Source organism: Haliotis cracherodii, unplaced genomic scaffold, assembly GCF_022045235.1.
Source record: "Haliotis cracherodii isolate W230 unplaced genomic scaffold, xgHalCrac1.p SCAF_3, whole genome shotgun sequence".
Classification (NCBI taxonomy): Eukaryota; Metazoa; Mollusca; class Gastropoda; order Lepetellida; family Haliotidae; genus Haliotis; species Haliotis cracherodii.
This window is the reverse complement of record NW_027266286.1, coordinates 70673663-70687374: the sequence shown is the minus strand read 5'-3', so window position 1 is coordinate 70687374 and position 13712 is coordinate 70673663. Positions and strand designations below refer to the sequence as shown.

Here is a 13712-nt window from a genome sequence, read left to right as displayed (position 1 = left end):
AGAAATACTCTCAGTCATTGGCAACAGATAACCACCCAAGATTATTGTACAAGTTGAACATGAAAATAACCCTTATCAAACATCCTGGGCATTAAACACAGTGGTAAGTCAGCCTCAGACAGAACCACATTTGATCTTGGTGTTTGAGGCTGAGTATCCATCAGTGTTTGAGGCTGGGTGTCATCAGTGTTTGAGGCTGGGTGTCCATCAGTGTTTGAGGCTGAGTATCCATCAGTGTTTGAGGCTGGGTGTCCATCAGTGTTTGAGGCTGGGTGTCCATCAGTGTTTGAGGCTGGGTGTCCATCATTGTTTGAGGCTGGGTGTCATCAGTGTTTGAGGCTGGGTGTCCATCAGTGTTTGAGGCTGGGTGTCCATCAGTGTTTGAGGCTGGGTGTCCATCAGTGTTTGAGGCTGAGTATCCATCAGTGTTTGAGGCTGGGTGTCCATCAGTGTTTGAGGCTGGGTGTCCATCAGTGTTTGAGGCTGGGTGTCCATCAGTGTTTGAGGCTGGGTGTCCATCAGTGTTTGAGGCTGGGTGTCATCAGTGTTTGAGGCTGGGTGTCATCATTGTTTGAGGCTGGGTGTCCATCAGTGTTTGAGGCTGGGTGTCCATCAGTGTTTGAGGCTGGGTGTCCATCAGCGTTTGAGGCTGGGTGCCATCAGTGTTTGAGGCTGGGTGTCCATCAGTGTTTGAGGCTGGGTGTCCATCAGTGTTTGAGGCTGGGTGTCCATCAGTGTTTGAGGCTGGGTGTCCATCAGCGTTTGAGGCTGGGTGCCATCAGTGTTTGAGGCTGGGTGTCCAGCAGTCAATGCTTATGGGTTTCATCAAATTATGAAACATCCACACTCTTTATCTGTGATATAACTGAAATACTGTTATTTTAATACAGCATTAAACTCACTCACTACTATAAGACGCATTTTGTCTAGTGATAATAAGTCTTTCGTAAATTCATATCTTCATATAAAAGTTATCATTTTATCCTTAAATAGACACAATAATGTATATGAACCTCACAAGCAGAAAAGCAATAATTAGTCCTTTGATCTTGATCACAATGCCTCTGAATTCAAGGGAGATCACTCTCAATGGTCGTCTTTACACAACCTTGATGACAGTCTTGCCTCTGGAGTGACCAGTGGCTATCTTTTCAAAAGCCTTCGGGACCTCCTCAAACTCAAACACTTTTTCTACCACAGGCTTGATCTGCAAAAAACATTTCAGTAATGTATAACTACATAGCCATTAGTATCAGCCATCTTAACAGCCTGCATTTAAATATTTTTCATAGATGACAGCTGTTTTTCAAATTATCGGAATATAGAGAGAAGATTAATAATAAACCCTAAAGGTGGCTATACTCGCTTGAGAGGATCCTCACCTGAACATCCACCCACTCTTGATCACTCTGTGTGCACCCTACCTCAAAACCCTTGATCAACCTCTTTTAAATACTGTAAATCATGAAATTACCGTATTCGACGTAATAAGCGCCCCGCTCTAATAAGCGCCCACGGCGATATTTGCTGATATATTGGCTAGTGAACAAGCCCAATTTGCATCCCTTCCGACTGATCAATGTACACAAGACTTATTTATTCGGTATAATACACACTCGTTTGTTATATGCACCGTTATTTATGGTCAATTAAAATCTGGAAAAAAATATCTGTCGTACATAAACATGTCAGGCTGTCAGCATAAACAACGAAATTTATCTCTCAACTATGATTTTTTTCACCAAAATAATATTCTAATAAGAGCCCCCTATTTCTAATTTTGAGAGCGCCCCGGGCGCTTATTATGTCGAATACGGTAATGCAAAAAGTGCAAGTGCACCTTGCTCAGATTGAAAAAGTGTCACATTCATATCTGAAGATACTGCAGTAGTGCATTGTCGTTTAGGTTTACTGCAAATAGGCAGAAACAAGGACATACGTAAGGCTTAAAAAAAATAAAAGAATTGGTTTCTCAGGCAATGACTTTTGAAAATGTAGTGAGGGCGGACAGTGTGTTTGTTTTTTTTCTGTAACCCTATAAACAGTTGAGTACCATCAACCTGGGAAAGGGCCTCCCTACAAATTAGCACACAAACTCCTATACACGAGATGCGAGTAAAGCATGTAAAGGGAAGTAACTGCGAGCTATATTGGATCACATTTGTTTTTAGTACCGGTATTAGGATTTTTTTATTTAATTTTTTTTTTTTTTAAAATGGAAATAAAAACTAAACGTGCAGCAGACTTTATGATGATACAAGTGGTGCCTGAGGACCAAGACAACTATTTTTTTAGTCTAACAAAGCTCTAATAAACAATGTAATTGAACTCTAGATTTAGACAGTGCTTCTCGCCAACCTCTATATCAAATGTGATCAGTTTGTTTACACAAGTTGGTCAAGCAGTTATGAAAGTCGCCATCCGTGTATGACAGCGTCTTGTTCCTGGAAACCTTGTCAAATAATCTTACAAGCAAAATACTGCTCAACCTTCTCGCATTTTAGGTCATGGGTCAAACTTATACTAATAAAGTGACACATTCATTTCACGATTTACAGTATTGATCTAACAGTTGCTTACATAGACAATGTGTTTGACACAAGGCACTAATCACAATGTCTAGTGAGTGAGTGAGTGAGTGAGTATGGTTTTACATCGCTTTCAGCAATATTCCAGCAATATCACGGCAGGAGACCCCAGAAATGGGCTTCACACATTGTACCCATGTCAGGAATCGAACCCAGATCTTCGCCATGATGAGCGAACGCTTTAACCACAAGGTTACCCGACCGCCCCTTTTACAATGTCTACAGCAGAGAGATGAGAAACACAAATTGATGTGGAATATTGGATTGCCTCTGTGGCGAGAGAGTGTCCTCCCCTGTAGTACAGTACCCAATCTGTCCGGCAGCCATTATACCCCCAATCCCCAGAATAGATGCTGGAATACACTTCGAGGTCAGGGTCTGAGTTGGACATAACATCGCTTTAACAGTTTTGTTTGTTGATTTACACTGCACTACATTTACAGTCTGAAAATGACTGGACCAGACAATCCAGTGATTAACATCATGGGCATTGATCTACACACATTGGGATATGATGACATGCATCAACCAAGTGAGTGAGTCTGACCAACCGATCCCATTAGTCACCTCTTACGACATGCATGGGTTACTCAAGACCAATTCTAACCCAGATCTTCACAGATCTTTAAACAGTATCATAGTCATAAAGTTTCTTGACATTTTGAGTGAGGAAAGCCCACGTGACTCCCATGAAACTCACGAACACATGCATTATATTGACATTTAAAGAATTGTTCTCAGAGCTAATCTGAGATTTAAACCTGATACACAAAGGCTACATTGAATATGCCCAGGGCCCCATTCCACAAAGTGATCTCAGCGTTATGACTGTCATAAGTCTATGTTGAAGTATGGGAATTATGATTGTCTTAGAACTACAATCACTTTGTGGAACGGGGCCCTGGGATCCAAGGGTCGACCTACATCGGAGTTGTCCACCATCTCAGCCACTTTTCTCAGAGCCCGACCATTAGGGACGAACACAGCCCAGCGATAGCTTCGGCCATCTTTGAAACCCTGTGAAGGAAATAATATTGAAATACTTCCTACTAACAGTAAAACACATAATGTCACCATGACATGCATATCAAAACACAGAATCTTAAGTTGTGTACACTGATTTGACAATACATTTTTCAAGAACCAATGATTTCTGGTGAATTGTTTATTTTTTAAGGGAGCATCCATTTGATTTCTGTGGGGTCGGTAGGAAGATTATTTATATGAATAGTTTGTCCAGAAATATGCCCAAAATGAAGTTTCTTGGCAGTCATGAAAAAATAAATAGATTGTTTTGTGCAATACACCTGTCATTTTTTTTATATTAATAGTCAAAATGAATGAGTGTTTGAGTGAGTGAGTGAGTGAGTGAGTGAGTGAGTAAGTGAGTGAGTCTGCCAGGTTTTGCCCTGTTTGCAGAGATGATCTATAACACACAGAACACTTCAGCTGTCTGTACTTTCCTTACCCCAGTGACATCCTTGATGATATCAACTGCAGTCTTCACAGAACCTTTAACCAAACCATAGGCGTCAGCATTCCTCAGAAATGGCGTCACCAGCGAGATGTATTTGGCATTCTTATATTTGCTCAACAGATCCAGGGAAAAGTTTGGCGTCTCGCCTCCAAGAGTGTCTAACACTACATCGAACCTGAAACACATCCACAAATAGTCACTTCTTGTATTGAAGAGAAGATGAGTGAGTTGAGTTTAACGTCGCTTTCAACGGTATTCCAGTTACATCCTAGCGTGTCAGCTAAATGTGGGAAGAAAGCCGGAAATGATGCAAATCTCAGACGTCACAGACAACTTTGGTAAACCATCAAGCACGGGTATGGTGCTGACAAACCTAGAAACATAATCAGGCAAACATGGATTCGACCCTGCTGTTCCAACATTCATACTGTTCTTTTGGGTAAATCAATCACTTTTTAAAGTAAATCAATCACTTTTCAAGGTAAATCAAGCATTTTTCAAGGTAAATCAAGCATTTTTCAAGGTTAATCAAATACTTTTCAAGATGAATCAAGCACTTTTCAAGGTAAATCAAGCATTTTTCAAGGTAAATCAAATACTTTTCAAGATGAATCAAGCACTTTTCAAGGTAAATCAAGCATTTTTCAAGGTAATTCAAGCATTTTTCAAGGTAAACCCATCACTTTTCAAGGTGAATCAAGCCCTTTTCAAGGTAAGAACAAACACCCAATTTCAAGGTTTGCTTTCTTAATCCAAGAATTAGTCAAATGAAAGTGTAGATGAATTACTTGCAATTTCAACGTAATCACTTCAACAGTTTAGGAGCATCAGGTTTCCCTGAACAGTTTGTCATGGTACTTTACCCCATCATACAGATATCCATCTTCCCGAGGCAAGAGAGTTAACTGACTATAAAAGTCCAGTTTCCACCCTTGCAGAACTTGGCTGGTATTATGGAGTTACATTTTGGCTGGACTAACGAGTCTATGCATAGTCCAATCAAAATCGCGCACCGAAATCTAAATCCGGTTCGTAAACTGTCGTGCAGATTTCGATCGATTACAGGATTTGCAAAGCATTTGCACCGTTAACTCATTGTCAACAGATATTTTCTAAATCTTTTCATATTTTTAATCAAGGTGCTCACGTGATTTGATGCATTTCGCGATGTAAGACTCGTTTTATCACAATATAGATCTTGATTATCGATCAGATCGTCTTGACTGGGCGCCGCCGTTTTGTTTGAAACAAATGCATGTGATACGAGAGGTGGTATCTGATTGGTTCATAAGAGAGGCATAGAAGGGACATAATTTGTAATAACCACTGGTGGCGCTCCGATCAAGACCAGGAATTCCAGCCTAGTTCGGCAAGGGTTGAAACTGGACTTTTAAAGTCAGTTAACTCTCTTGCCTCGCGAAGATGACAGATATCCAGATGCCTAAACACAGTGCCCCATTTCTGACCACTGTGTGGACCAACTTGTAGCAACTGTAAGCCCATTTTCATAACAATCCCTGTAATTCACTGAAAATATATGAATAGTAGTATACCCGTCTGAGTCTGCTTGTGCCTCCCTCCCCTGGAAGCCATTTTGTTTGCAAAACTTAGCATTGTACAAAAAGGAGCTTTTTCTTTTTTCACCAATCAGCGACTCTTTAAGATACAACATGTACACTGACCAGGCATGACAACTTCTCAATTGGCATCTACAAGTATGCTCTTCGCACAAGCTTTTTTACAAATGTAACTGTCGGTAAGTGAATTTCGCAACCAGCTGATAAACAATCATTTTATCTTATAGTTGTAATATACGCATTAATTTTATTTCAATAGTGTATTTATAGTTGTTCTTGTGTATTTGATACGCTAGGATTCGATTTGTCTGTGTATTTCAGTTTATTTAATGCATATTTTACGCAAATACACAGCTCATCTCGAGCTCTAGTGATAAGACGTACTTGTCGAGTTTCTGCAGCTCGGCTTGTACGTCCTGTGTCTTGTAGTCAATGACGGTGTTAGCTCCAAGGCTTGTGACCAACTCTACAGCATCCGTACTGCAGGTCGTCGTTACGTCCGCACCCCACGAACTCAGTAACTGTGTGTACACATGAACCTTACATCACAATGAACTGACACATCAACATATTATCATGATTATAGGAAAAATAATTATGATTACACTTACAAAAATATCAATGATATGATAAGTTCATAAATATGGTTTTTGGTGAGTTTTCAAAAGATATACTCAAAAAAAAGAAATAAGGGAACACAACAAAGAGCAATAGGTGTGGTGAAATGGGGTTTAAAACCATTGAGATTTTTGCACTCATATATATTGATGTGCATATCTGTGTACTTGCTGTGGATCTAATTATTATATGCAAACTTAGTATAAATGTTATACCACGATAACTAAACGATATATTGGACTAACGATTCTAGGCATAGTCCAATCAAAATCGTGTAATGAACTAGACATTCAGTTCGTAAACAAAATGGATTTCAACATGCAGATATCGATCGACTGCAGGAGTTGCATGTGTACCGCTTACAAACAAAGAGCTCACGTGATTTGATGCACTTCGCAAAGAAAGACCCGTTTTATTACAATATAGATCTTGATTATCGATCAGATCATTTTGACTGGGTGCTGCCATTTTGTTTGAAGCTAATGCTTCAGAAGAAAGATGGACTATGGTTGGTCAGTATGAGGGACATAATGTGTGAGTGAGTGAGTTGGGTTTAACATCGCTTTTAACATTATTCCAGTTATATCGCGGCGTGTCAGCTTAATGTGGGAGGAAAGCCCGAAGTGATGCAGGTCTCAGACGTTTACCACTTCGGTGAAACCCACGAGCACGGGTATGGTACTGACAAACCTAGAAACATAATCAGGGTTGGATCGGGATTCGAACCCACAATCATAGGTTTCTGGTGTGTCCAGGGGACGCAACTCTGCATAGTGAATTGCGGCGCCTTAGACGACTGGGCCACCCATGCCCCCATGAGGGACATAGAAGGGACATCACTCGTTATAGGCACTGGTAGTGTCAACCCCCTGTTGGCATTGGCTACATGCAGCAGGTCATGTTAAAGACAAACTTCCTCGTATCTGTTCACTTGTTTCTCTCCATCAGTGTAACTCTCACAATATCATCACTATATGACAACTGTGTCATTAATTGCATCATTTGTCTATCTGTTCATCTGCTTCAATGTGTTGTTTCACAGGACTATGTACAGGTGAATTACCTGTATAGAAAATGTGCCTATTCCTCCAGAACCAGCATGAACTAGGATCCTGAAAATCAATACATAGATGGACTTGATAATACTTGGTCATGAGGTTGAAGTGAACAGAGAATCATTCTAAACAAAACAGATACCATTACATCGAAGCGAATTGCTTTAGACTTTATACAAATAACATTACCGGTATCTTTAATGATTAAGATTATATAACAATATTCTATATTCTTAACAGGGTTTGAAATTAAATTTCTTTCAAGTGTGCCAACGGGCACAGTTATGCCAAATTAAGTGTGCCATAACATTTTTAGGTGTGCCAGGAAATACATTGGCTTCTAAATAGGATTGGCTTCTAATTAAGATTTCATGCAATCCACTTACCTCTTGTATTTTTTATTGTTTACATAATCGGAAAGTTATTTTAAAAAGAATTATAAAGAGTATCTGTCATCACCCATTTCCCAATAACAGCGGCTGTCCGCTCAGTAATATTAAGAAATACCTCTGTTTTTGAAGCTTCGTATGAATAACACGTTCGTCGCAGACTGCCATGTAACTCACCAATAGAAAACTTATTTCTTCACCTAAATGATAGTGGATGGAGTCTTTTCATAGCTGTAATGTGCGATTTTTTGGATAAAAATTTGTTCCTGATGACTCTTGCTGAAATCTGCTACATGGTCATAATTGGTCAAATTTGATCATGTGACCTAAGGCAGCCAATCACATTACAGCATTGGTACCGTCCTTGTGTATGATGAATTTCTGATTTTGATGATAGGTTCAATCATGTTATTCTGAACGTTTTAAGCAGGAAATCGCGATCAATATTGAAAATAAGAACTTCGTAGATGTATTGTGCTCGGTTACGAGCTGTGACAAAAAATTGTCATGCATATATTTTGGCATTAAACATCATGTCCGAGCCGAGAAATTGAGGTGACGAAAGCCAAGATGTCATTTGACTTACATTACACGCGATCGCACAAAAGACGGAAATAATAACTTAGATGAAAGTTTGACAACTTTTAGATATATTTTTGTTGATTTTATTTATTACTTTGTATAACATATTCAAACATTTGCTTGAAACGTCAATCCTTTGCTCTTTGACATTTTCGATGTGGACCCGTTGTCGAATTGTGTGTCTGAGAATTATATTTTCAATAAAATTACGGTAAATAGTGAATAATCTTTTAATCTATGAAAAAAATGATAAATTGAAATGGAATACGTATTTCAGACGTTGTGAAATGTGATAGATTTTATAAATGAATGATATGACAGTTAGGTTCATAAAATTATATACTATTTTGACATGACTATGGCTTCTGGCCAGCGGAGTCAGGGGACTTGAGGCTTCTTGGCCGGTGTTGAAAGTTAAGTGTGCCAAAGGGGCACGCAGGTAAGGAATTCACCGTGCCATTACAGTTTAAGGTGTGCCCTCGGCATGATAGCACTAATAATTTTGGACCCTGTTCTTAGATATTTTGCACCAGCAAAACAACTGACAATAATGCATCCAATTCCTCCTCAAAGACAATTTGTCTTATAGGTTACTTATAGGTTAGTTCTTTCCTGATAAAAAAACCCAACATTGTTCGGCCTAAAAGAAGGAAGTCAGAAACCCGAAAAGATCTGACACTAATTATACAGGCTGCTACATGATGAACACATGTCACTTCTATTTCCTTTAAAACCACCTAGCATTACAATTTGATGGATTAATGGGCCCAAGGGGCCCTAGGTTTTGAGTAACTTCTCTGACCATTTATGTCAACTTTTCCAAAAGTATTGTCTGGATGACAGGTTTCTGGTACATAGGGATCTGGGGTTTCATGGAAGCAGTGTTTGAAATTATTTTAAAAGCCAACAAGACAGTCAGGCAGGTGACCCTGCCCATCTTCAAAGTTACCTGCCCACATTCAGACATTATAAATATTGAAAAATCGCAAAAAATAAGAGACAAATTGCGCTGTGATTCAATTCAGCTGAAGTCATGCAAGCAATTACTTGAGAATCTACAAGGAGTGATAATAAAACTGTATAGGTCTTAAAATTATCTGCCAGATAGTCGGGCAGGTGGATGAAAATTTCATGCAGCCATGGACAGGTGGGCAGGCAGTTATTTCGGACACTGCATGGTAGCATGCTAACATTCTTACAAGAGCTATGTTTGTTTGTTTGTTTTTTTGTTTGTTGTTTAACGCCACACTCCAGCCATATTCCAGCTATATGACGACGGTCTGTAAATAATCGAGTCTGGCCCAGACAATCCAGTGACTGACATCATGAGCATCAATCCCAGAATTGGGATCGATGTCAGGCATCAACCAAGAAAGCGAGCCTGACCACCCGATCCCGTTAGTTGCCTCTTACGACAAGCAGAGTCGCCTTTTACAGCAAGCATGGGTTGCTGAAGACCAAATCTACCCCGGATCTTCACGGGTCACAAAATCTATGTGTGATATGTACAACAACACAGTGTAACCCAAACCTTTTCCCTGCAACATTGCTCTCCTTGAGCTCCCCGACCTCGCACAGTGCTGTCCATGAGGTCACAGCCACATAGGGAATGGACGCCGCCTCAAGATGGTCCAGCGTCTTTGGTTTCTTGGAGATCTGAACAATCACAGAGTAGGACATCAATTGACTTTTTGTCAAGCAAAGTTCAGAAGCGACAGGTCAGTTTCAGGTAAAATATAAAGAATCATGAATGTAATCATAAACTGTAAATATAAGTCATGGAAGAGAAACAAAACAAACATTTATATCATTAACCACAAACTACACCCATGCAGTCCTGTCAGGTAACCTCATTTGAAAAGTTCATAACACCAAGTTGATCGGATTAGTTTATTGTTTCAAAAACTTTGTACATTGTTTAACTCCATGCTCAGAAATACACCATTTACATGAAGGCAGCCTTTAAATAATCAAACCTGGACCAGACAATCCAGTGATTGATATTGGTATGTTGACAAGCCATCAACGGCAGACTCCCTCTCCCCCCATCCTTTTGGTAGACTCTTACAGTGAGTGGGTATAGTTGTACGCCACTTTTAGCAATATTCCAGAAATGGGCTTCACACATTAATTTATACACATGTGGGGAATCGAAAACCCGGTTCTTCGTTGTAATGAGCTAACGCTTTAACCACTAGGCTACCCCACCGCCCATTACAGCCAGCAGAGGTTGCAGGGGACATATTCTTACCCCGGAATCCTCAATTTGAAAACTCCAATCATAACAAAACGAAACCCACACAATAAACAAATATATCCTCAATTGGTGATGGGTGCAGAAGCCATGGTGATCAGAAACAACAGCAAATAAAATATCCACAGGAACATAACAGAGTCGCCTTTATTTTTTTGTATTCAGGACTTCCCTTTTATATTTGTTTTCAAGATACAGAGAAAATGGTTTGGATTATGCATAGACTCATTAGCATGATTAGTCCAGCCAAAATATAACTCCATAATTCCAGCTTAGTTCCGCAAGGGTGGAAACTGAACTTTTACAGTCAGTTAACTCCCTTGCCTCATGAAGATGGGGCATGGTGCTGACAATCCTAAAACATTGATAGACATTGAGTGTAACTACCTCCTTCTGCGACGTGACCAGTAGCTGTGCATGGGTCCCCTGTCTGTGTGCTCCCACAGCTCCCCATACCTGCAACATGTACATCAATACAGCTGTCGGATTGACTCTTCTGTCAGTGAAATCAACATATTATCAATGGCAAAAAGTCAAACTTTCAAAACTTTTAAATATTCAGTGTTAACATGGTGGAAGTTTCTACCTTGAATGTTGGATAGAATTCAAGCAATCTTCCTGGTACATCCTCTACATCTCCAGGGCTTGCATTTCGGTAAACCTAACCTCTGGATCCAATCCTGTGGTTCTCGTGATATTAAATTACCCTGGATATATAGAAGAGGCCAGTGGCTTCATCAGACCAACCAGGTTTAATGCTTTAAATAAGGATTCCCTGAAGTCAGTATTTTTCACATACAGATATAGTAACCTGTTTTTTTTAAACAGACAAACACATTCTGAACAACCCAGTTTATTATTCGAAAATATATATGTAATAAAACATAAAATGTTTAGGAATTTCATTAGTTGACGGACTATCATGATCCATCTTCCCGAGGCAAGAGAGTTAACTGACTTTAAAAGTCCAGTTTCCACCCTTGCCTAACTAGGCTGGAATTCCTGGGCTTGATCGTAGCGCCACCAGTTGTTATTACAAGTTATGTCCCTTCTAAGCCTCTCCTATGGACTAATCAGATTCTATCACTTGCATTTGTTTCAAACAAAATGGTGGCGCTCAGTCAAGACGATCTGATCGATAATCAAGATCTATAATGTGATAAAACGAGTCTTACATCGTGAAATGCATCAAATCACATGAGCACCTTTATTAAAAACATGAAAAGATTTGGAAAATATCTGTTGACGAGTTGGCGGTGCACATACTTTGCAAATCCTGCAATAAACCCAAATCTGCATGACAGTTTATGATGAACCGGATTTCGACTTAGTTGCGCGATTTTGATTGGACTATGCATAGACTCGTTAGTCCAGCCAAAATGTAACTCCATAATACCAGCCTAGTTTGGCAAGGGTGAAAACTGGACTTTTATAGTCAGTTAACTCTTTGCCTCAGGAAGATGATCATGATCATGTTTGAAAGAATAAAATGTTATTGACTGGTGTTCTTGTTTCCTATTATTACACAAAATGCTGCAAGGAATAACGAATGTTCGAGTAAGCATCCCACCTGATCTCCAGGTTTGAAGTCAGTGACAAGCTTCCCTGTCTCCAGCACCACCCCAGAGAAGTCTCGACCCAGAGTCAGCGGGAACTCACTTCCCGACTTTGGTTTCCCGAGCATCTTCCTCATAACGTTCAGCATCACCTCGCCATAGCCTCCTGCAACAAACACAACAGCACAACAAACAGTTAATTCAGTCCCAGCAACTCTGTGCCACAGTGCCAGCCCACTGAGATACCATGTCACAGTTTAACATGAATACCCCACTCAGTCACATTTTACTGACTCCGAGCCAACCAGTCCTTGTGTTAGCCCCTTCATGCCAAGCGTCAGGCAGGGTAACAACAAGTACCATCTTTTAACACCCTTTGGTATGATGCTCCCAGGGTTGGAACCTCTGACCTTCCTTTCTCTGGGAAGACGGTCTACCAGTAGAGCGGAGGCAGTCTCACACATATTGACATAAGGAATAAGTGCTAAGTACAATAATCTTTTATAATAACAACATAAAACCCCATCTTTTAACATCTATTGGTGTGAAGTAGCCTGACGATGGAACCAGCGACCTTCCACTTACACAATGCGAGGAGATGCCTATCTACTAGACCACTTATTTTTATGAGTAGACCTTCAATATTTACAACTAAAATCATATCTCTGAACTATATCCATAAATGATAGTTGGGATTGGAAAGTCCTACCTCTCATTCGAACATCAATAGGGTTAACACTTGCAGCATGAACTTCAATCAGCAGGTCGTCTGGGCTGTGAATAGTGGGAACCTTGGCTGTGTGGGAGAGGGTGAACTCCTCGTTGCCTCCATACTGGTGAATCTGCCATGCTGACATACTGGACCTGGTGCTCTTGTGGACAATTTGATTATGCTGATTTGAGATTTGGCATCTTAACTTTGTCATGTGCAATATGCGTACACTTTCAGCACATTTCCGACAAAATACTGCCCTCATTGACTGCATCCTGTGTGTATCTCCTGTAGGGTCTCCTCACTTATGAACTGAAATATAAAGTCTCATGACAAGACTGATCAAACGAAGACATAGAAGCCTATTGCATTATGGCCTGTCATTGGGGATATTTATCTGAATGCAGGAATAATTATAATTAAAGTTTTCATTTGTTGATTTTTGGTGACGTTCCTGAAAGGAAATACTGAAAAGAGAGGAAAATGATTGACATCACTAATGTTTGGACTTCGCCAATGATGTGACCTGTGGTGACAAGAGACACAGGATCGATACCGGTCTCTTGTGTGACCCAAAGAAAAAGATGTTACTTGTAAATGCCTTCTGTGACAATATGATGCACATGAAGCAAAGAACTATACACAAGAAACCCAGAGAGAAGACAGTAAAAATGACAGTTAAAACACGTTTGGTTACGGATTAGAAGAAGGTCGTCTCCCTCCGCCCTCAGCAACCTGACTGAACAAAATTGGTAGTTATCTGCCCTTGAATGAGGGAATGGTAACCGGGCCGAAACGGAATCACTCGCCGACGTTTTTAAGAAAATGTATCAATTCTAAATTAATTGTATTCAGGTAATAAAATGGTGCTAGACGTTAATATAATTCCTATAATATCGGAGTG

General features: G+C 40.0%; 1 protein-coding gene across 1 annotated transcript; it reads right to left on the bottom strand.

Moving 5' to 3' along the window:
- Positions 1 to 447: 447 nt before the first annotated feature.
- Positions 448 to 13537, bottom strand: LOC139474494 (reticulon-4-interacting protein 1 homolog, mitochondrial-like). Its single transcript, XM_071257539.1, has 10 exons — positions 13506 to 13537; positions 12806 to 13120; positions 12111 to 12262; positions 10928 to 10996; positions 9818 to 9942; positions 7324 to 7372; positions 6027 to 6163; positions 4057 to 4240; positions 3513 to 3605; positions 448 to 1207 (listed from the first exon to the last, which is right to left on the bottom strand). The coding sequence occupies exons 2-10, from the start codon at positions 13080 to 13082 to the stop codon at positions 1100 to 1102; spliced, it is 1194 nt and encodes a 397-aa protein (XP_071113640.1). The 5' UTR covers positions 13083 to 13120; positions 13506 to 13537; the 3' UTR covers positions 448 to 1099.
- Positions 13538 to 13712: the final 175 nt, after the last annotated feature.